Below are 24,806 nucleotides of genomic sequence, written 5' to 3' on the forward strand. Positions count from 1 at the left end.
GATCTTGAAGTCAGGAATGATGATACCTCCAGAAGTTTTTTTTTTTTTTTTAAGGATTGTTTTGGCTATGCCTGATTTGTTGTTTTTCCATATGAAGTTGAATATTGGTCTTTCGAGTTCTATGAAGGGTGTTGGAATTTTGATGTGGATTGCATTGAATCTGTAGATTTATTTTATTAAGATCGTCATTTTTATTAGGTTGAGCCTACCTATCCAATAGCATAGGAGATCTTTCCATTTTCTGATATCTTTTTCAGCTTCTTTCTTTAGACATTTAAAGTTCTTTTCATGCAGATCTTTCTGTTCTTTGTTGGCATTACCCCAAGATATTTTTATTACTTTTGGCTATTGTAAAAGATGATGTTTCTCTGGTTTCTTTCTCAGTTCATTTCATTTGTCATTTGTATATAGGAGCAATACTGATTATTTCGAGTTTACTTGTATTCTGCGGCACTACTGATAAAATTTATCAGTTGTAGGAGGTATAGGTTGAATTTTTACTATCCTATCATCTGCATATAATGGAAGTTTGACTTTTTCCTTTCTAATTTGTATTTCCTTGATCTCTTTTTGTTGTCTAATTGCTCTAGCTAGACCTTCTAGTAGTATATTGAATAGATATGGAGTGAATGGATTGCCTTGTCATGTTCCTCATTTTAGTGTAATCACTTTGAGTTTCTTTCCATTTAATTTTATGTTGACTGTTGACTTGCTGTATATTGCTTTTATTATGTGAGGTAAGTTTCTTGTATCCCTGATTTCTCCAAGGCCTTTATCATGAAGAGGTGTTGGATTTTGTCAAATGATTTTTCAGTATCTAATGAGATGTTCATATTCTTTTTTTTTCAATTTATTTATGTGATAGATTACATTGACAGATCTTTGTATGTTGAACCATACCTCAACTCTAGGATGAAGCCAACTTGATCCTGGGCATGATATCTTGATGTATTTTAGGGTTCAGTTTGCCAGCATTTTTGAGCATTTTTGCATCAATGTTCAATAGGAAGATTGGTATGTAATTCTCTTTCTTTTTGAGTGTGGCTTGGGTATCAGGGTACCCATAGCTTGTATAAAAGTATTTGGTAAAGTTCCCTTTTTTTCTATTGTGTGGAACAATTTGAGGAGTATAGGTATTAGCTCTTCTTTGAAGTTCTGACAGAATTCTACATTGAAACCCACCAGCCCTGTACTTTTTTGGGGGGAGGGCAGAGGAGACACTTTTGATGACAGATTCTATTTCTTAGGACTTATAGGTCTATTTAAACTGTTTATGTATTTTTGATTTGTAGCACCTATACAGAAATTTGTCCATTTCTTCTATATTTGTTCAAATTTTGTGGAATATAGGTTTTCAAATTATAAGCTAAAGTTTTTCTGGATTTCCTCAGTGTCTGTGGTTATATTACCCTTTTATTTCTGATTTTTTAAATTTTAATATTCTTTCTCCGCCTTTAGATAAAGGTTTGTCTATTTTGCTGATTTTTTTGAACCAGTTCTTTGTTTCATTGATTTTTTTGTATTGTTTCATTTGTTTCTATTTTATTGATTTCAGCTCTCATTTTTTTTTTTTTTTTGATTTTTCGAGACAGGGTTTCTCCTTAGCTTTTTGGTTCCTGTCCTGGAACTAGCTCTTTTAGACCAGGCTGGCCTCGAACTCACAAAGATCTGCCTGCCTCTGCCTCCTGAGTGTTGGGATTAAAGGCATGCGCCACCACCGCCCAGGTTCAACTCTCAATTTTATTATTTGTTGTCATCTATTTCTCCTGGGTGAGACTGCTTCTTTTTGTTACATAGCAATATGGTGTGGTGTTAAGTCACTAGTATGAGATTGCTTCTCTTTCTTTATATAGGCACTTAGTGTGATGAACTTTCCCCTTAGTACTGCTTTCATAGTGTCCCATGGGTTTGGGTATGTTGTGCATTCAATTTTGTTGAATTCGAAGAAGTCTTTAATTTCTTTTCCTTTCTTTCTTTCTTTCTTTCTTTCTTTCTTTCTTTCTTTCTTTCTTTCTTTCTCTCTCTCTCTCTCTCTCTCTCTCTCTCTCTCTCTCTTTCTTTCTTTNTTTCTTTCTTTCTTTCTTTCTTTCTTTCTTTCTCTCTCTCTCTCTCTCTCTCTCTCTCTCTCTCTCTCTTTCTTTCTTTCTTTCTTTCTTTCTTTGTTTCCTAGGGTTGATTTAGTTGAGCATTGTTCAATTTAAATGAATCTGTAGGGTTTCTGCAATTAGTGTTGTTTTTAATTCTGACTTTAAGCTATAGTGATCTGATAAGATATAGGAGGTTATTCCAATTATTTTATATCTGGTGAGGTTTTCTTTGTTACTGACCATGTTGTCAATTTTAGAGAAGGCTCCATAAGGTATTGAAAAAAAAGTATATTCTTTTGTGTTTGGGTTAAATGTTCTGTAAGTGTCTGTTAGATCCATTTGAATAATGGCATCTATTAGTTCTCTTATGATCTGTTAAGTTTCCATCTGGCAGACATGTCCATTGGTGAGAGTGGAGTGGTGAAGTCCTCTACTATTAGTGTGTGGGGTTTGATGTGCAATTTAAGCTTTAGTAATTTTTATTACATATGTGGATGCTCTTGTAATTGGTGCATAGTTGAGATTTCATCTTGATGAATTTCCTGTGATGAATATGAAGTATCTTTTGGCATATCTTTTGATTGCTTTTAGTTATAAGTCTATCTTTTCTAAATATTAGGATAGCTACACCAGCTTGTTTCTTAGGTCCATTTCATTTGAAATTCTTTCCCAACCCTTACTCTAAGGTAATATCTGTTTTTGAAGTTGCGGTGTGTTTCTTGTATGCAGAAGAAGGATGGGTCCTGTTTTCTATTCATTCTTGTAGCCTTTGTCTTTTTATGCGTGAATAGAGTCCATTGATATTAAGAGATATTAATCAGTGATTGTTAATTTTTGTTACTTTTCAGTGGTAGTATTTGTGTGTTTCTTTTCTTAGGGATTTTCTGGTGTGAGGAGGTCATTTGTTGCCTGTGTTTTTGTGGATAAAGATAATTTCCTTTTGTTGAAGTTTTTCTTATAGTATTTTCTGTAAGACTGAATTTGTGGATTGGTGTTGTTTAAATCTGGTTTTGTCATAGAATATCTTTTTTCTTCAAACAGCGGTGATTGAAAGTTTTGCCAAGAATGATAGCCTGGGCTTGAATATATGGTTTCATATTGTCTTCAGCATATCTGTCCAGGTTATAATGGCTTTCATAGTTTCCATTAGGAATTGGGTTTAATTTTGATAGGTCTGCTTTTATATGTTAATTGGACTTTTCCCTTGCAGCTCTTAATATTCTTTCTTTTTCTGTTTTCCTTATTGCCTCAATTTCATTATTCAAGTTGACCTGTTCACTATACCCGTTTAACTGTTTTTTTCTTGATTTTCTTTATGATATTTATCGATTTCTTTTAATTTTTGTTGGACAAATCAATATATTTAAGGGATTTTTTTCATTTCCTCTTTAAGAGTCTCTATCATCTTCATAAGTTATATTTTTCTGTGTTAGGATGCTAAGTTTTGTTGTTGCCATATTGCTCTTTAGGTTTTTGAATGTATTCTTTCATTTGCACCTATCCAAGTCTTCCTGGAATTGATTAAGGCAGTATCTTTGTAACTTGGCCCAATCCTTGTAGGTGGTATCTGTGTCTTTGGGATCCTGTCTTGGACTGGTTGTTGCAATTGTTTTCTGTGTCAAGAAGCTGCTCATGATCTGCTTTGTGCAGTCCATGTCTGTGTCTCAGGGAGTCACTGAGGTCATGGCTACTAACTTTTAAAAACTCCTTAATTGTTGATATAGAATTTTAGCCCAGAGGGGTCAAGATTTATCAAACGCATTTCTGTAACACTACAAAATCTGTGAGAAGATTTCAGTTTACCAGACTCAAAATTCAAGACTGTGTTATCTTGATGGTATTGATACTCTCTTGTTTCAGATTTCTTGCCATTCATGAAGAGCCTCTTCTGCAACCCAATTTATGTGCTTTTTGTCCTTGTAAGTGTGCTTCAGATCAGTTCATATGCCATAGTATTTGTCTTCATGCCTAAATACCTGGAACAACAATTTGGAAAATCAACTGCAGAGATAGTATTTCTCATGGGTATGTAATTTTATTATTTCTTTATTAGAACTCTCCCTTTCCTCAAGGACACGATAAAAAGTGTCTCCAAAGACATGCCAAACAACATGACTCAGAAACAAGGAAATGATGTCTGTTCACAATTTTGTAAATTTCTTCTTTCTAGTCTCCAGGAAAATAAATAGGTAGGTGGGAAAGTGAAACTAAGAATGAGGAAAAGAAGAAGAGTGGAGTCAGAGGAATTACCAGCAGAACAGCAGAAGCTGAGGGAGCAGACTAATGTGCCATGCTAATAAAGATGGGATTCTATATTTTACTCTTAGAGTTTTCTTCTGAGCTTCAAGAATTGCCTTTCACATTACTCCTAATTCAGTTGCTTTGTCCTTTTTTTTTTTTTTTTTTTTTTGGCGTCTGTGCAGTCACATCTGCTTTTCTTGTTAGTACACTAAACCTAGGGATCATACCTCACTTTGAATTTTTGCTGAGTTCTTATATACAGATGGAAGTTTCAGTCCTTCCAGAAACTCCCAAGTAAACATAACAAGGCTTATATTAATTACAAATTCTCAGTCAATAGCTCAGGGTTATTGCGAACCAGCTCAAACATTTTAAATTAACACTTGATCCTTATTACATTGTGCCAGATAGTGGCATTTTAATTAGCATGGCACATTAGTCTCCTGCTCCCTCAGCTTCTGCTGGAGATTCCTCTGACTCCACTCTTCTTCTTTTCCTCATTCTTAGTTTCACTTTTCCACTTCTCTCTGTATTGTTAAGCTATTATTCAATCAACTTCTTTATTAAATCAATGAGAGTAATACATGATTACAGCGTACAAAAGGATCATTCCACAGCATTTCCCAATTTTGTCTAATTAAAAATGGAAGGTTTTACCTTTAACATATTAAGATTATAAACAGCAAAAACAGTTATTAAGAATTACACATACAATATCTTGTCAATTTGATAGATAAAATATTCTATCATCTATCTTATCTTGGTGATTCTAAAATTTTATCCTTAATTTATTCATTGTAACTGAGGAAAGTTTTAATTATGACTGTCTAATCTACAACTCAATCAAAGACCTAAGAATGATAAAATATTACTAATGATAGGACATCTTGCTGCCTGGACAGTCAGTCAAAGTTTCTCTTTAACATTGGGGCATCCAGCTTCAGTCTACCATCTTAGAGTATCTGGCAGACTTTCCTGTGATGCAAGAAATTTGAAGGACTTTCATGTCTTGTATTAACATTGTTCATCAATTGTTTTTGTGTGTGTGTGTGTGTCCTGCAGAATGTCTGACAGATTCTTTCATGAAGGAGGAATCTCAAAGGACTATCACGCCTTGTATTGGAAAAGTTCAACAATCATTTTCCTATCTGTTCTGCAGAATGTCTGGCAGACATTTCTATGAAGCAGGAATCTTGAAAGTCTGTCCTCCCTTGTTTTGTCCAAGTTCAGCAATCTTTTCCTATGGGTCTGGCATGTCCAGTATATAGAGCATGCAGTCAAGGTTCAAGACAAAAGTAGTTTCTTGCCAAAATGACTAATCTTGCCACAAAGAAAGCAAATGCCTACAGAGTTGAATTGATGCATATTATCTTCTCTGAAGTAAATTGGTGTTATTGGGAGATGTGTCTCATTGTCATGAAAAACCTTATGTTAAGAAAAATTTCATATGTCATATCCTATAGATTCTTGATCGCTTGAAAATCATTTAACTAGCTAAAATATATTTCTACAGGATCTTGAAAACATACCTAATATATCTACAAGTATGATTGTTGTGACTAACGAGTAACTTGTATTTGTTGATTACCCTAAATATTTTATAATAACTTTCAAAAACTAGAATTTAGCTTTTATTTTTTTAATGAACTGCAAAGGCATAACAACTTAAACAACAATAGAAACATATATTCAATGACACCAAATTAACTTTAAATTTACATCAATATACCATATTCCCCTAAATGATTGTAAATGTCCATAGGCCAACAAATAACAAAAAGCCTCCCCCACATCTCTTGGGAATTTAGGCAATATGTTCCCCAAACTGCTTTTTGATGTCTGTTGGTGAAGTCATCTTTAGGGTGCCTGAGAAAATTTGAGATAATGACCAAGTGTTAGGAAGATAAGCAATAAACTTATAGATATCATCTGCAAGATCCATGAGGTCTTTCATGATCAAACCTGATAAATACTATTCCTGAAAGAATGCACAGATTCTTGTTTTCTGTGGGAACAAAAGCAAATACTCTTCTCCAAAACATTTTTGATTTTTATTTGACAAGTACATTTTTCTTTCATTCTTAAATTTAAGATGACCCTAAAGTTAAAATTTGCATGGGAAATTAACAATTCCATGTCCCCTAGCAACTGTCTTTTGCTCATTGGAATTCAAAATTTTCAAAATCAATAAAATAGCATTCCTTATTTAGACTCCTTATGTATTCCCCATATCTGCACTGTTTATTATTTTTTATTATTGTACTTCTGTCTTTAAAGACTTTATTATTTTAATCTATTCTTTCTTAGTTTGTTTTTCTTAAGTTTATACATATTTTTAAACACCATAGCACATTTAGACATTATTTTTCAATCTGGTTCTCTTTTTATTGTGTATCTCTATCCTTTTCTGACCACACAAGTCAAACTTTAAACTGCTAAGTGGCTTTTCACTGGCAGGACTCATGGCTGAATATACCTGCTTAGTTCCCGAGACCCTTGTCTCATGGCTGAGGTGTGTTTATCACCAGCTCTGGAAGCTATGCTACCACCATAACTATGGGAAGTTTCTTGGTTTACATAGCCACCAAGTAACTCTCATCCACCATTCATTTACACCACTTAAGTGTTTAGTAGTAGCACCTCTCAAGAGACATGGCCATTTCTTTTTTTGCCATGCCAGGAAGCTGTCTCCTAAAGTAGTTATACCTCTGCTTACTGCCAGCAAGCAGAACATACCGGAGTAAAGGCAATTATTAATAAGTTGTTCCTGACTACATTTTTGTGGTCTTAAATAAACTCAGTGAAATTTATATTGAATCTAAATGCTCAGTCAATAGCTCAGGCTTATTAATGCTTTATAAATTAACCCATATTCTTTATTTATGCTTTGACAAATGAGGGTACCTTTATTAGCATGGCACATTCATCCCTTGCTCCCTCAGAATATGCAGGCTATTCTTCTTACTCTACCCTTCTTCTTCCCTTCATTTTCAGTTTGGTTTTCCTGTCTATTTCTTTCCTATTCAGCTACTGGCCAGTCAGCGTTTTTATTAGACCAATGAGAGTAATACATATTCACTGTGCATTATTCAAATTACATTTAGTCTTAAAATTTTCAATCATAAACTGTCAGGATCTACATTATGTAGAAATCTCTAAAAGTCCAAATCCCAATGCCTTCCCTCTGATGAATAAAATTAAATGAAATGGTATGGAGTTGAAAAGGAAGCATAAATTCATCTGAGATTGGAGCTGATGTTACATTAATGCAACCTAGACAGGATTTTATTGTCCTTTTCTCTCTCTCTCTCTCTCTCTCTCTCTCTCTCTCTCTCTCTCTCTCTTTGCAGTGGAATTAGAGTCAGGAAGAAAGATTTCTGGGCAACATAAGTAGTACACAGAATGTTCTATATGTGATAAGCATGGGTTCAGTGGTGACCTTCAAAATTACAGAGTTGAAAGAAGTACCTAAAATACATAAACTTGTGTATGTGTCTCTGTGTGAGAGGGTTACAATGTGTTTATAACTTGTTTTAAATAATTAGGCAAATGCCAATTGTTTTTTAAAGTGACATTATGGGGCATTTGAAATATGTGAATGAGTAGGAGTTAGGATGACTGTATATTAGAGTTAAGTAATTTCCTAAGTAAGATATTTTTAAAAATTGATACCATTTATTTTTCTGCTGTGTTTTATAAATACTATTCTGTTTTCATTTATAGGTATTTATAACTTACCTCCAATAGTTTTTGGATATTTAATTGGCGGTTTTGTTATGAAAAAGTTCAAGTTTACTGTCAAGAAAGCTGCATACGTAGCTTTTTGCTTATCGCTGACTGAGTGGGTTTTATTTTTCTTAAACTTTCTGTGGACCTGTGATAATTTCCCAGTTGCTGGCTTAACTACATCTTATGAGCATGAACGGTATGTTATTTCCTAAGTAAGATCATAATATTTTCACTAATGTTAATCCATTTTTCTTCAAGAACTGTATATGACCAGGCCATTTTATTACAACATAAAGACAATCATCCGTAGTTATCCTCTATTTTTCTTCCATTCTTCAATAATATACAACTGCGAGCTTACTAAAGAGGCCTAGGAAGTACCAATGAGTAAATTTATAATTCTGTGTACATATTAGTGTTTGCCATAATGATATCCTAGTCTGCTTTAAAGTATAATGAGGAAAATAACCTAGATCTTTTAACCTAAATTATGCATGTATTTTATGCTCCAGATTGTTTTAAAAGTTGACTATATAACAAAAGATAGCTTTAAAACTCAACTAAACAAGCCAAGAAACCTTCATAGATATCTACAATGGGCATAAATTCAGCCTAATGTATTGAGTCTAATACCTGGTTAGTCAATACATGTACATATTTATTAATGACACCAGTATAATTACATCTCATATACTTTATAGTCTTTGACTTTGCATTATTTTTTACTTTATTTTTTTATTGAAAATTTTCACCCATTCTCCTCCTCCCACTTCCCTCACCTCCCCCCAATCCACCACCCCCTCCCTCTCTAGTCCAAGGAGCAGTCAGGGTTCCTACACTATGGAAAGTCCAAGGTCCTACGCGCTCTCCCCAGGTCCAGGAAGATGAGCATCCAAACAGACTAGGCTCCCACAAAGGCCATTCATACAGTAGAATCAAGACCCAGTGACATTGTCCTTGGCTTCTCAGTCAGCCTTCACCATCACATATATTCAGAGAGTCCAGGTTTATCACATGCTTCATCAGTATCAGTCAAACTGGCCTTGGTGATCTCCCATTAGATCTGTCTCACTGTCTCAGGGGTGGACACACGCCTCATTGTCATTACTTCCTTGCTCATGTTCTCCCTCCTTCTGCTCCTCATTTGAACCTTGGGAGCTTATTTCAGTGTTCCAATGTGGGTCTCTGACTCTATCTCTATCCATTGCCAGATGAAGGTTTTATGGTGGTATGCAAGATATTCATCAGTGTGGCTATAGGATAAGGCAAGTTCAGGCACCCTCTCCTCTGCTGCCCAAGGAACAATCTGGGGACATCTCCTTGGACATCTGGCAACCCCTCCAGAGTCAAGTCTCTGCACAACCCTAAAATGTCTCCCTTAATTAAGATATCTACTTCCCTGCTCCCACATCCAACCCTCCTCCATTCCCTCAAGCTCTCCCCATGCTCCCCTGCTCCCTTCTCTCTCCCCATTTCCCCTCATCCCCGCTCCACCCCCACCTCCACTCTCCCAACCCCTGTCCGGCATCTTGTACACTTCCAATATCCAGGAGGATAACTTTATGTTTTTCTTTGGTTCTACCTTCTTATTTACCTTCTCTAGGATCATGAATTTTGGGCTCAATATCCTTTGTTTATGGCTAGAGTCCACTCATGAGTGAGGACATTACATATTCATCTTTTTGGGTCTGAGTTATCTCACTCAGGATAGTTTTCTATTTCCATCCATTTGCATGTAAAATTAAAGATGTTGTTTTTTACTGTCGAGTAGAACTCTAAAGTGTATATGTGCCACACCTTCTTTATCCATTCTTCTATTAAGGAGCACCTAGGTTGTTTCCAGCTTCTGGCTATTACAAATAATGCTGCTATGAACATAGTTGAACAAATGCTTTTGTAGTATGATTGGGCATCACTTGGGTATGTTCCTAAGAGTGGAATTGCTGGGTCCTAAGGTAGTTTGACTCCCAGTTTTCTGAGAAACCGCCACACTGATTTCTAATGTGGTTGCACAAGTTTGCATTCTCATCAGTAATGGATGAGTGTCACCCTTACTCCACATCCTTTCCAGCATAGGCTCTCATTGGTGATTTTTATTTTAGCTTTTCTGACAGGTGTAAGATGGTATCTCAGAGTTGTTTTGATTTGCATTTCCCTGATCGCTAAGGAGGTTGAACATGACCTTAAGTGTCTTTTGGCCATTTGAACTTTTGTTGAGAATTCTCTATTCAGGTCAGTACCCCATTTTTTAATTGGGTTAATTAGAGGTTTAATGTCTTTTTTCTTGAGTTCTTTATATATTTTGGAGATCAGATCTTTGTCTGATGTGGGGTTGGTGAAGATCTTCTCCCAATCAGTAGGGTGCCTTTTTGTCTTAATGACTGTGTCCTTTGCTTTAAGGAAGCTTCTCAGTTTCAGGTGGTCCCATTTATTCATTGTTGTTCTTATTGTCTCTGCTGCTGGGGTTATACGTAGGAAGTGGTCTCCTGTGCCCATGTGTTGTAGACTACTTCCCACTTTCTCTTCTATCAGATTTAGTGTGGTCAGATTAATATTCAGGTCATTAATCCATTTGGACTTGAGTTTTGTGCATGGTGATAGATATGGATCTGTTTTCATTCTTCTACAGGTTGACATCCAGTTATGCCAGCACCATTTGTTAAAGATGCTTTATTTTTTTCATTGTATAATTTTAGCTCCTTTGTTTAAAATCAGGTGTTTATAGGTTTATTGATTGATATCTGGGTCTTCAATTTGATCTCATTGGTCAACATCTCTGTTTTTGTGCCAATACCAAGCTGTTTTCAATACTGTAGCTCTGTAATAGAGTATGAAATCAGGGATGGTAATGCCTCCAGAAGTTCCTTTATTGTATCAGATTGTTTTGGATATCCTGGGTTTTATGTTTTTCCATATAAAGTTGATTATTGTCCTCTCAAGATCTGTGAAGAATTTTGATGGGACCTTGATGGGGATTACATTGAATCTATAGATTGCCTTTGGTAGAACTGTCATATTTACAATGTTGATCTTTCCAATCCAAGAGCAAGGGAGATCCTCCATTTTTCTGGTATCCTCTTCAATTTCTTTCTTCAAAGACTTAAAGTTCTTATCAAATAGATCTTTCACTTACTTGGTTGGAGTTACCACAATATATTTTAAGCTATTTGTGGCTATCGTGAAAGGTGATGCTTCTCTGATTTCCATCTCTGTTTCTTTATCCTTTGTGTATAAGAGGGCAACTGATTTTTTGTAGTTGATCTTGTATCCTGCCACGTTAATAAAGGTGTTTATCAGCTGTAGGAGTTCTTTGGTGGAGTTTTTGGGGTCGCTTATGTAAACTATCATATCATCTGCAAATAACGAAAGTTTGACTTTCCAATTCGAATCCCCTTGACCTCCGTATGTTGTCTTATTGCTATTGCTAAAACTTCAAGCACTATATTGAAGAGGTATGGAGAGAGTGGACAGCCTTATCTTGTTCCTGATTTTAGTGGAATGGCTTTGAGTTTCTCTCCATTTAATTTAATGTTAGCTGTTGGCTTGCTGTATATTGCTTTTATTATATTTAGGAATGAACCTTGTGTCCCTAATCTCTCCTAGACCTTTATCATAAAGGGATGTTGAATTTTGTCAAATGCTTTTTCAGCATCTAATGAAATGATCATTTTTTTCCTTCAGTTTATCTATATGATGGTTTACATTGATAGATTTTCATATGTTGAACCAGCCCTGCCTCTCTGGGATGAAACCTATTTGATCATAATGTATAATTTTTGATCTGTTCTTGTATTTGGTTTGCCAGCATTTTATTGAGAATTTTTGAATTGATATTAATGAATGAGATTGGTCTGTAATTCTAATTCTTGGTTAAATCTTTGTGTGGTTTTGGAATCAGAGTGACTGTGGCTTCATAAAATGAGTTTTGCAATGACTCTTCTGTTTCTATTATGTGAAACACATTAAGGAGTATAGGTATTAGCTCTTCTTGGAAGTTCTGGTAGAATTCTGCATTGAAACCATCTGCTCCTTGGCTTTTTTGGTAGGGAGGTTTCTGATGACAGCTTCTAATTCCTCATGACTTACAGGTCTATTTAAATTGTTCACCTGGTCTTGATTTAATTTTGGGATATGGTACTTATCTAAAAAAGTGTCCATTTCTTTCACATTTTCCAATTTTGTGGCATATAGGCTTTTGTAGTAAGATCTAATGATTCTATGAATTTCCTCTGTGTCTGTGGTTATGTCCCCCTTTTCATTTCTGATCTTGTTAATTTGCATGTTCTCGCTCTGCTGTTTGATTAGTTGGATAGGGATTTGTCAATCTTGTTGATTTTCTCCAGGAACTAGCTTTTTGTTTCCTGGATTCTTTGGATTGTTTTCTGTTTCTATTTTGTTGATTTCAGCCCTCAGTTTGATTATTTCCAGTCTTCTATTCCTCCTGGGTAAATCTTCTTTTTTTCTAGAGCTTTCAGATGTGCTGTTAAGTCTTTAATGTGTGCTTTCCCTGTTTTCTTTTTGTGGGCACTTAGTCCTATGAACTTTCCTCTTAGCACTTCTTTCATAGTGTCCCATAGGTTTGGGAACGTTGTGTCTTCATTTTCATTGAATTCAAGGAAGACTTTAATTTCTTTTTTTATTTCTTCCTTGACCCAGGTGTGGTTCAGGAGTTGACTGTTCAGTTTCCATAAGTTTATAGGCTTTCTGGGGTTAGAATTGTTGTTCACTTCTAACTTTATTCCATGGTGATCCAATAGTACACAGGTGGTTACTACAATTTTTTGTATATATGGATGCTTGCTTTGTTGCCAATTATGTGATCAATTTTTGAGAAGGTTCCATGAGATGCTGAGAAGAAGGTATATTCTTTTCTGTTTGGGTGGAATGTTCTATATAGATTTGTTAACTCCAGTTGGTTCATTACATCTGATATTTCTCTTATTTTTCTGTTAAGTTTCAGTCTGGTTGATCTGTCCACTGGTGAGAGTGGAGTATTGAAATTTCCTATTATTAGAGTATGGGGTTTGATGTATGCTTTCAGTTCTAGTGAAATTTCTTTTAGATATGTGGGTGCTTTTATATTAAAACCATATATTCAGTATTGAGACTTCCTCCTGATGAATTGTTCCTGTTATGAATATAAAGTGTCCATTTCTTCTGATTGATTTTAGTTTGAAATCAATTTTCTTAGGTATGAGTATAGCCACACCCACTTGTTTCCTTGGACCATTTGATTGGAAAAACTTTTTCCCAACCATTTACTCTGAGTAGATGTCTGTCTTTGAGTGTGAAGTGTGTTTCTTGTAAACAGCAGAATGTTGGATCCTGATTTTCATATCCATTCTCCTAACCTGTGCTTTTTTATAGGTTGAGTCCATTGATATTAAGTGATATTAATGACCAGTGGTTGTTAACTCTGGTTATTTTTCTGGTGGGAGAGTTTGTATGTTTCCCTTCTTTGAGTTGTGCTGGTGGAGGGTTGTTAGATGATTGTGTAATTATGGGAGTTGTTGGCTTCCTTGGTTTGTGATTTTCCTTCTAGTATTTTCTGTAAGGCTGGGTTTGTGGCAATGTATTGTTTAAATTTCTTTTTGTCCTAGAATATCTTGTTTTCTCCCTTGATAGTGAATGCAAGCTTTGCAGGGTATAGTAGTCTGGACTTGCATCCATGGTCTCTTAGTGTCTGCAGCACATTTATCTGAGACTTTCTAGCTTTTATGGTTTCCATTGAGAAATCAGGTATAATTCTGATAGGTTTCCCTTTATATGTTACTTGACCTTTTTCCTTTGCAGCTCTTAATATTTGTTCTTTATTCTTTATGTTTTGATTATTATATGGTGATGGGATGCTTTTTTTTTTGATCCAGTCTATTTGGTGTTCTATAAGCTTCTTGTACCTTCATAGGAATATTATTTTTAGGTTGCGAAAGGTTTTTTTTCTATAATTTTTTGAATATATTTTCTGTGCCTTTGAGCTGTAATTCTCTTTCTTCTAACCCTATTATTCTTAGGTTTGGTCTTTTCACTGGGTCCCAGATTTCCTGGATTTTTTTGTGTTAAGAATTTATTGGATTCGTTTTGTTCTTTAATCAGTGAGTTTATTTCCTCTATAGTATCTTCATTGTCTGAGATTCTTTCTTCAATCTCTTGTTTTCTGTTGGTGATACTTGTCTATGTAGTTCCTGTTCATTTACCCAGATTTTCCACACCCAGCCTTCCTTCGGTTTGTGTTTTCTTCATTACCTCCATTTCATTTCTCAAGTCTTGAACTGTTTCCCTTACCTTTTTGATGACTTTTTCTTGTTTTTCTTGGAAATCTTTGAGAGATTTATTCATTTCCTCTACCTTTTTGTTTGTCATCTCCATTTCTTAATGGCAGTTTTTCACCTCCTGTTTAAGTTTCTCTATTATTTCCATAATGTTCCATTTAAAGTTGATTTCTTCTATTTCTTCTGCAGTAGGGTGTTCAATTCTTTTTGTTTCATGATCCTTGGATTCTCGTGATGTCATGTTGCTTTTCAAGTTGTTGGAGGAATTCTTGCATCAGTGCCTGCCCATCTCTTCCTTCAAATGGAGCCAGGAGAGTCATGGTGTCTTGGTTCAGTCTTTGCTGTGACTGACTCTCTGGGTGGATCTCTTCAGTGCAGGAGCAGGAACTGTTCCTGTCTGGATGGTAGTCCTCAGCACAGACACAGGGTCTCCTGGTAGTCCAAAGACAATGCAGACAAAAGAGCAAATGTGAGGGTAGGGAAGGGTGAAGTCAAACACAGGAGACCCTGCAGCACAAGCTGAAGGTACCCGTACTCCCTTGCAGGGACCTTATGGCCTGCCTGGATGGCAGACCCTCACCCCTCTATGTGAATAGCCTTAGTGCAGGAGCAGAAACTGTTCCTGGGCCAAGGACATTGCAGACAATAGGGCAGGCTTGGGGGATGCCGGGTTTTCTTGACTTTCTATTTTAATGTTGAAATAAGAGCGGCAGCAGGGCTGCGTCCCCAACACCCCGACTGCTTGGCTAGCTCATGCCCGAAATAACAACACACAAACTGTATTCATTTAACTGCTTGACCCATTTCTATCTAGCCTCTTCTAGGCTAATTCTCACATATTAATTTAGCCCATTTCTAATCATCTGTGTAAGCACCTCAAGGTGTGCTTACCGGGAAGATTCTAGCCTCCGTCCATCATGGTGTCTCTGTTCCAGAGAGCAGAGCTGTTCGGTCCCTCTCGAAGCAGAGCAGATTCTGACCTCACTTCCTCTTCCGCCTAGCATCCTATTCTGTTTCCTCCTCCCATCTATGTTCTAAGCTATGAGGCCAAGCAGTTGGTTTATTATAATTAAACAATTACCTTCCTCCATCATTTTAAGTGTTATCTGGTCATATTCTGTATTAGCATAGGAATTGTAAAGCTTAGTTTAGGGCAGAGTCATATAATCATCCAATCAGTTAAAATGAAATGTATCATATACATGAGGATTCCTTTAAAGGTTCTGGGGAGACAACTCATTGGTAAGCATTTACCAAACAGGCAGAAGGACCTGAGTTCAGATCCCCAGAATGCATGTACAGCTTGAAACATAGTCTCTTTAATCCCAGCATTCCTACTGGGAGCTGAGAGGCATGGTCAGGAAAACCTGAAGGTCCATAGGCCTGCTAGTTTGGCATATGCATCAGTGAACAACAGGGCACTCTATATCTAATGAGGTGGAAGTTTATCTTCTGCTCTTCACATGCATGCTGTTGTACATGTGCTTACATTCATGAAGACACACACACACACACACACACACACACACACACACGAACCCGAGAGAGTTGGAGAGAGTAAGGAAGGGAGGAGAAAGAAATGGGGTCTTGGGAAAGAAATACAATTCATCTCCTCCTCCAGAACAGAAACAGAAAACACACAAATATCAATTTGTAATCTCTGAACCATGACATTGGCACACAAATCATCTATATGGCTGTTTTTTAATTACTTTAAAAATAAATATTGATTATTTACCATGTAAGAAAATGCTGTATTATTAGAGATAAAAATGAGGAGTCTAATCTGTTATTGATTTTCACAATGGAAAAAAAGGAGTAGCTTAAGCAAAATCAGAAATGTCCATTTATAAAATCAATGCTTCATGAACCCCCCCCAAAACAGTGGTTTGAGTAATCAGACATGCTCTTCTACAATAGAAAGCACATGTGCCAAATTTTATAATGGGTTTGAAAGAGGGTAATATGGGATTCTTGAGGCTGAATTTAAATCCTGTTACTCAAACCCAGTATGAAATCATCATGACTGGGGATGGAGTTATATGTATAATTCTACTTTGGTATTATTGAGAACATGTTTTGAAAATTTACTGATTCAACCTGTTTCATTTTCTGCTTGCACACACACAGGCTGAGATGAAAAGGCATAAGTAAATATCTTTTTGGTTCTTCACTCCCTGTAACATTATCTTAAATCATTTCAGAATTCAGCAGCCAATATATGTGGAGAATAAGATTCTTGCTAACTGCAACACGAGGTGTAACTGTTTAACCAACACATGGGATCCAGTGTGTGGAGACAATGGAATAGCATACATGTCAGCCTGCCTTGCAGGCTGTGAGAAATCTGTTGGAACAGGAATTAACATGGTAAACATCTTTTCAGTGTTGGAGGCTGATGTTTTGTTCACTGAATTAATATGTGCTATGATCTACACCCTACTCTTCTAAAGATGAAAATTAGTACATGATTAATATAGATATAAATATTTTTGTGAACAACTAACTTTCCTTTGTATATGCATATTTGACCTCACAGTTCCAGATGTTAAGTAAAGCCCTGACAGAGTCTGAAACTTATTTTGTAATTTAAGAGCAATTGAGACCAATTTTCAAATCTTTAGACTTAAAATACTAAGAATGGGTGGTAGAGCTAGCTTGTCAGTAAGAGCACTTGCTGCTCATTCAGTAAACTTGTTTGGTTCCCAGCACCAACAGGGAAAGCTCACAACTCCAGCTCCAGGCAATCTGACACTCAATCTGACCTTCCTCAGGCATCACATGCACCTGTTTAATACACACAGAGAAGCACACACATAAACATTAAAACTAAAACTGTAAAATGTAAACTGATCTTTTTTGTGATAGAGACTCATAAAGTCGAGCCACACTCAAACAAGTTGTACAATTAAGAAAGACAGAAATCTTATCTTTTCAATTACAAACTTGTTTCATTTATTTATTTATTCAGTTTTTTTTTGTGTGTGTGTATGTGCTGGAGGAGTGAGATTGTTTGCTCTGGCCATCAGGAACTAAAATAACCACATAGAAACTGTATTAATTAAAAACATTGCTTGGCCCATTAGCTCTAGCTTCTTATTGGCTAACTCTTATATTAATTTAACCCATTTCTATTAATTTGTATATTGTCATGAGGTTGTGGCCTACCAACAAAGTTTCAGCACATCTATATCTGGTGGTGGCCCGATGGTGTCTCTTTCTCCTCCTTCCTTCTCCCAGCACTGGGTCCAGCTTTCCCTCACCAACCTAAGTTCTGCCCTGTCAACAGGCCAAGACAGTTTCTTTATTCATTTACCAATAAAAGCAACACATAAACAGAAGGACCTCTTACATCATTTCCCCTTTTCTGTTGAAACAAAAAGGAAGGCTTTAACATAGTAAAATTGCATATAACAAAAAGTTATAAAACAAGAATTATAGTTAAAATATTTATATCTATTTTATCTTTTATCATAACTAAGGGAAACTATATATTCTTTAACACCATCAAAGACTCCAGAAAGATATACAATTACCTAAGAAAACAGGAAGTGCATTGCAAGCAACTTTCAAATCTCAAGAATTGACAGAGACATTTTGCAACCTGGACAGTCACCCAAAGTTCTTTTATATCATTGCAGAATTCATCTTCAGCCTACTGGGCCATATTATCCAGCAGACTTATCCCTAAGGCAGGAAATTTCAAAGATATTTCCACCTATAATGGCAGTTTGTCAGTAATTTTTTTCTGTGTCCTGCAGAATGTCTCTCAGTTATTTGTCATATAGCAGGAACCCTGAAGGACCATCTCACCTTTAGGCAAGTTCAGTAGTCATTTCTCTGTGAACCCTGGATATTCAGTTCATTGTTCTAGGCAGGAGTAGTTTCTTGTCCAAATGGCTATCCAACTCTATAAGGAGCCTCTTCAATGCCCATCTTCCTCTTGAAGTAGCTGGTGTTGCCAGGAACAGATGTGTCTCACTGACATGAAAAGTCTTACGTTCTTAAACATTTTAAATGCCATATTCTGAAGGTCTCTGAAAGATTTGAAGAATACCTAGGTAACTGAAATATATCTTTATCCATCTAGAAAATCTAATTTAAATAACTACAAGTTTGACTATTATAGATGAGTATCTATTAACTTATATTTCTAAATTATACACTACATTTTTAAAGGAGCTACACAAACACAATACCTTAATCAAGATCAGAAATATATATACATATAACAAAATTGACATTAAATTTATATCAGTAAACCAAGATCCATACCAATGCAAATTATTCATTGCTATAGCATATCCTGCTTTAAATGTAAACAAACAATTGGGAACAATATTTTGGAATAAAGATTTAGCTCTGTCTATACTACTTACAGCTGTTTCTGGGTCCTGTTATTCAAGTCTTTCATAGTCTATCCTCTGCGCTAGGTTCATCTCAGTCAGCAGTTGGAGGAAGTAATTTTTTGAGGGTGTTCACAGAGGCCTTTCAGAGGCTAATGTTCTTTCAAACCATATTGATCTGGAAGTGATCCACAGATTCTCATATTCTGTGACAACATGAAAAGAACCTCTTTTCTAAAACAACATATCTTTGACTCAAGTTTTGAAATCAACATACCTTTATGTTGGTTTAATTTAGCAATTCATACAACGAAATATCTCTTTGTGCTTAGCTATTTCACAGTCAAAAATTCAAAGAAAACACAATAATATACATAATCCATACTCTCTGTGCATTTTTCATCTTTACATGGCTTATTTTTTTACTTCTTTTAATCTATGACTATCTGTACTCTGCCTCTTTAAAGACTTTACACTTTTTAAAGCTTTAATTTTATTTTATGACTCTTACTACTCTTTTTCTTCTATCTTCCAAGCCTACATACATTTATACACTATGACTTACCTGCATTTGTCTTTAATGTATATTTGTAATTATTTTCTGACCAGAAGTGCTTCTAAAAATGCTAAGCGCTCAAGAATATAAGCTGTGACATTACTAGGCTACATAGGGTACTTCCTGCTTGCTGTGCCCATTCCAACATGGGCACTGCTCACTGCTTCCAACAGCCACACACAGCCCCTCTTCCAAGCACATAGCCAGTCCACATTGCCATTAAGCAAGCCATAGTACATTTCTCACAAACCACATCCAAATACTTTGTCTTCTGAAAGAGCCAGAGGTCATGCTGGCAGCAGGTCTCAAAAAGCCTGCATTTCAAAATGGCATGGCCGTTCTTCTTTTGCTACTGCTAAATCAGGAAATCCTCTCCAAAAGAGCCATGCCCCTGCTTGCTTCTATTAAACAGAGCCAACCCTAGAAAATGCTGCCACCAAACTATACTTAGCTCCAGTCTTTTGTGTCTAGGATCTCTTTTTATGCTTTCTTAAGTTTGCATGAATGAAGTTATCCATGTTTGGACCAATCTGTTGGAGGAGTGATGCCACTTGTTTTTCCTGGCTTCTCAGAACCAAAATAACCACTCAGAAACTATATTAATTAAAACACTGCTTGGCCCATTAGCTCTAGTTTTTTATTACTGTACTTAGCTATTTCACAGTCAAAAATTCAAAGAAAACACAATAATATACATAATCCGGACTCTCTGTGAATTTTTCATCTTTACATGGCTTATTTTTTTTACTTCCTTTCCTTATTGCCTAACTCTTATATTAACTTAACCCATTTCTATTAGTCTGTACATTGTCAAGAGGCTGTGGCCTACCAGCAAAGTTTTAGCAGATCTATATCCCGCAGCAGTTCCATGGCTTCTCTCTCTATCTGCCTTACTTTTCCCAGCATCCAGACCACTTTTCCCCACCTACCTATGTAAAGTTTTCTCTATCAACAGGCCAAGGCCGTTTCATTATTCATTAACCAATAAAAACAAAAGATAGACAGAAGGAGCTCCCTCACTTTGTGTGTGTGTGTGTGTGTGTGTGTGTGTGTGTGTGTGCATGTGCAGGTGCATGTGCATATGGAGGTCAGAAGACAACCTCTGCTGTGGACTCTCAGGTCCCATTAACTTGGACTGGAATTTGCTTATTCTGTTAGGCTGCCCAGCAAGTGAGCCCCAGGGAGTCATCTCTTTTGTCCTTTAGAGCACCAGTGTTGTGAGCACTTTTTCTACACATGCATGTTTCACATGTGTGCTGGGTATCTGAACTCAGGTCCTCCAGCCTGTGCAGGACTTTACTGATTATGCCTTCTCCCCAGACCACATCATTATAGCTCAGCAGATGAAGAGATAAGCATTTTTCCCTGTCTTTTACATGTTATAATACTTAAATAATTGAATGGTATTCAATATAAAATATAAATTTTTATTCTTAATCATACCTAGAAACATAATTCAATAAAAAATCAATGTTTTTCTTAAAATAAACTTGTTTTCTTGGGGACTTCATTAGTAAGCATGTAACTTGGTAGTTGTCTATCACCTTTCTGAAACACATTTTGTTTTTGTACTTAGTACTGGGCCAAAACAAAACAATATTTGTTTACTTTTAAAAAAAAAGTATGTGAAGGTTAGAAAGTTGGCTCAGTGGGTAAAGACATTTGTTCCTAAATAGTACCAACAGTGCTACATCTCGGGCCCCATATGAAAGAAGAAGAGAAATAACTCCCATAACTTATCCCTGACTTTTATTTCAATGCCATGGCATATTCATGTCCACAATAAACACACACACATACATAGGCATGCCTATACATAAATATATATATATAAATATATATATATATATTTGTTTGCTTGTTTCATTGATATATATATATATACATAGATATATAGATACAAAAATCTTAATAGTGCATATATGCATTCGGGATAATTGAAATTTTGCAAATGTACTTCATGCATTTAGAATAAAATTCAATACTTTTTTAAAAATTTGTCCCTTTATATTTTAAAATAAATTCTCACATGCAAAAAACAGAGCTGGAAATAAAGGGGAAAAACCTCCATTTTAATTATATAGTAATTAATTAATGGTGCCTGTGTTCCAACAGATTCATGATAGATCAGTGTTCCTCCTCTGAGTAGTACCTTGTCCTCAACTCTTTCCATTTTCTCTAATTGGCTATGTTGCAAATACTAAACATTTGTACCCAATAGTTTTTTCTGCAAATTGGACATTGTTTTTTTGTTTATTTGTTTTTTTTCATTTTGATTGTTGTTACAGGTGTATCAAAATTGCAGCTGCATTCAGTCTTCAGGAAACTCATCTGCAGTTCTTGGGCTTTGTCAAAAAGGCCCTGACTGTACTATAAAGCTGCAGTACTTTTTCATCAGGGCAGTAATTGGCAGTTTCTTCAATGCTCTAGCAGCAATTCCTGGGTATATGGTTCTTCTGAGGTAATAAGTAACTTGTTCATTTATCTTCTCTCTCTTCCTCATAGCAGTGTGTGCATACATGAGTGTATGATTGTGTTTGTGTGTATGTCTGTGTGTGGCTGGCTAGCTGGCTGGCTCCTGTGTGCCACTGAGAGCAGGGGAAGATCAAAAGACAATGTTGGGAATCAGTTCTCTCCATTTATCTTACTTCTGAGGCAGCGTCTTTTCTATTTCCACTGCCATGCTGGCTTAGTACTCCAGCTTACCTGGCCTTCAAGTTCTAAATATTTCTGTTTTCTCCTGTTTCACTATAGGAATACTGTGTTTACTGATGCATGTCACTGAATTGGGCTTTGATATTTCTCTTTCTTTACATATGTCTCTGTGTCCTCGTTGTTGAACTCAGGTCATCTAGCCTTGTGGCAAGCATCTTTACACAAAGAATACCCTACCAATGCCATTTAGATTTTTTTTGGTCATTTATTAAAATTCCTTTTCCCAAAAAAGACTCTTGGAGTAATGGTTCCCAGAACCTAAATGTTCTGAGTTACCTTTTTCAAGATTATTAATACAAAAACAGTATTGCTACATTTAAGAGTAATGTAAAGTTTGTTTGAATTTCTCTTCTGGTTCTTTTGTATTTTCTCCCTTTGTGTCTTATGCCTAAATTAAGGGACATCTTGTTTTGGAGGGAGATAGTATTTGCCTACACCCATTTCCTATGCTCAGCTAAGTGACTGGCAAAATGTGAAACTCTCTGTGTAAAAGTGACCAGGCTCCCTTGACATCCTGAACTCAAACTGTCTTTATCAAAAGTATAACTTCAATAATATTATCTGACCAGAGACACATGAATGCAGTAGTGGATGCTCCCTAATGAGAAGGAATAAGAATACAATAGTAGATACTCTAATCTCTAATATAAAGAGAGAAAGTGGCAGAGTGAAGTTTCAAGTTATTTTCTTCTTCCACATGTCCTTTCTAGTCTCACAAACTTAACAGAAACCATCAATGGGGAGACTGGTCAACCCTTTTCTTGTCTCAATGGGATTCAAAAGAAAAGTTGTTAATTAAAATGTGTCATTCAAAATATTTTATCCAAATAGACTGGACCAATGTTCTCAGTTCTCCCTTATAGGCACCTGTGCTTTTCTCTGTCCTTGCCCACATTCCCTTTTGATTTCTTCCCCTCCTCCTTCTCCTTTTCCAAATCTCTTTCCCATTACTTTTCCCTCACTTTGTTCCTCTTCTGTCATGATGCCTCTCCTCTCCTGTCCTCTCTTGTCTGCTCCTGTTCTCTCCTCTCCTTTCCATCCCTCTCCTCTTGTCTTCTCCCTTCCCTCTTCCCTGGATTTCTCCATTTGCCCTCTCCCTGACATTTCCGTTCCTTGACTTTGGTCCTTCTTTCCCTCTACTTCTACCCACCATAGCACTCACTGAAATAGGCTAGATATATGTTTTTATATATTCATTTTCAAAGGTAAGATGTGATATTTTTATATTCACACAAGTGGAGATGTAGTATATGCCTTGTTTTAGTTCAAGACAGATAAACACACCAAATACTACTAGTTCTGTAGACTTATTGAGTGAGATTTGGCCATGACATCTGTCACCCCATCATGTTTCAGGCTGATTAAGCTCATGTGGCTACAAAATGTCCCCTTTCTTTCTCAATACTCCAGGTGCCTCTGTTCCAAAGCAGCATGCTCAGTTGATAAGGATAAGTACTTCTCATAGAGGAGGATGGTCCTAGGTAAAGGGAATATGAGCAGCTGATCCTTTAACCACATTCCCTGTTCCCACTTCCATGTCCCAATCAGTATTTCAATTAACCTCATTTCTGAAATTGACTCTTCAACTGGATGTAAAGTTCGGTCCCATAGATGCTTTAATGTGTGAATTTTTAAAAAATTTAGTCTCTCTCTCTCTCTCTCCCTCTCTGCATGTGTGTATATGTATGTATTTCTATGTGTGGGTTTGCTTGCTATGGCATGCATGTTGAAGACACCTTGCAGAAGTTGGTTCTCTTGCTACTAAGTAGATTCCCATTATTGAAATCAGTTTTACAATCTTGATGGCAAGTAACTGTACCGACTGAGCCATCTTGTATATCCTAATGTGTGGCTTCTTGATGTAATGAGTTTAAGGTCTATTCAAATAAAAATTTTCATACTTCTTTGCTCTATTTTGCAATGTAAATAATAGATGGCATAGTATTAATATTTGCATACTATTGTTACTCTTCTGTTATGTTTTCTTGAATTCTTCGATGGAATCACTGACAAAATGAAATCCCAGCAGCTGTATTTCTTACACAGGGGTGTATTTGATGAGGAAAGACCACATTTTAAAAGGATTTTCATGTTTATAATTTATAAGAATATTTTTCAGATGTTATCCTGACTGCTTTATAAGCCTCCTCTTTGTATGCGATTCTCAAATCTATCTTATCTAATTTTGTAGGTGGTACAGGAAAGACAAATATCTAACATTTTTAACTCCATATAACAAAAGCCTTATCTTAATGTCATAGCCTACATGATGCAGTCTTTCTTTGTTTATGTGGATCGCATTTAATATTACTTGAATTTTTATATAATATGTATTAGATTTTTATTATCAGAAAAAAATGCTGTCAAACAAATTGAAAAGATTTATTTGGTTTGTGGTTTCAAAAGTTTTGGTTCATTGTTTTGGGTATAAGAGTACTGTATGGTGGTCACCATGGTAACCTAGGTTATCTAGGTTAGCAGTCAGTGTCCAACCGTTAAAGGGTTTCATCCTGAATCAGATGTGTGAATGTCACAGTAAAGCTATCAGAAGTCCCTACTCTCTTTCTTTGTGTATGTTTAACAGAGATAGAGCTGTATTGTCTTCTCTTCATGCTTAAAAGCTTACCCATTAGGTTCATGAACTGAGACTGTCATTGGGAGGATGTTAGGACAGATATTTGTTTGCATGATGTACTTTTATTTACGTGAGTATTGTTTTTCAGGTGTATCAAGTCTGAAGAGAAGTCTCTTGGAGTTGGATTACATGCATTTTTCATAAAAGCATTTGGTATGAACAATTTTCCCAAATATCAGATCAATATCAAATGCTTAGTAAACAAATTAAATTTTTCATTCTTTTTTT

At 36.0% G+C, this 24,806-nt stretch overlaps 2 protein-coding genes across 6 annotated transcripts in view; both read left to right on the plus strand.

The window, feature by feature from the left end:
- Window positions 1-24,806, plus strand: part of LOC126497335 (solute carrier organic anion transporter family member 1A5-like) — a 185,723-nt gene that overhangs the window by 39,607 nt on the left and 121,310 nt on the right.
- The window catches only part of LOC126497311 (solute carrier organic anion transporter family member 1A5-like), a 69,110-nt gene that overhangs the window by 39,505 nt on the left and 4,799 nt on the right, over window positions 1-24,806 (plus strand). For all 5 annotated transcript variants that reach the window (XM_050135257.1, XM_050135256.1, XM_050135259.1 and 2 more), the window contains 5 exons: window positions 3,948-4,112; window positions 8,052-8,253; window positions 16,531-16,696; window positions 21,517-21,689; window positions 24,667-24,731. In XM_050135257.1, the coding sequence (XP_049991214.1) occupies window positions 3,948-4,112; window positions 8,052-8,253; window positions 16,531-16,696; window positions 21,517-21,689; window positions 24,667-24,731 (771 nt within the window). The remainder of the gene's footprint in view (window positions 1-3,947; window positions 4,113-8,051; window positions 8,254-16,530; window positions 16,697-21,516; window positions 21,690-24,666; window positions 24,732-24,806) is intronic.

The sequence above is a fragment of the Alexandromys fortis genome, unplaced genomic scaffold (assembly GCF_014885135.2).
Source record: "Alexandromys fortis isolate MF-2015 unplaced genomic scaffold, M_Fortis_MF-2015_v1.1 scaffold_21, whole genome shotgun sequence".
NCBI classification, from domain to species: domain Eukaryota; kingdom Metazoa; phylum Chordata; class Mammalia; order Rodentia; family Cricetidae; genus Alexandromys; species Alexandromys fortis.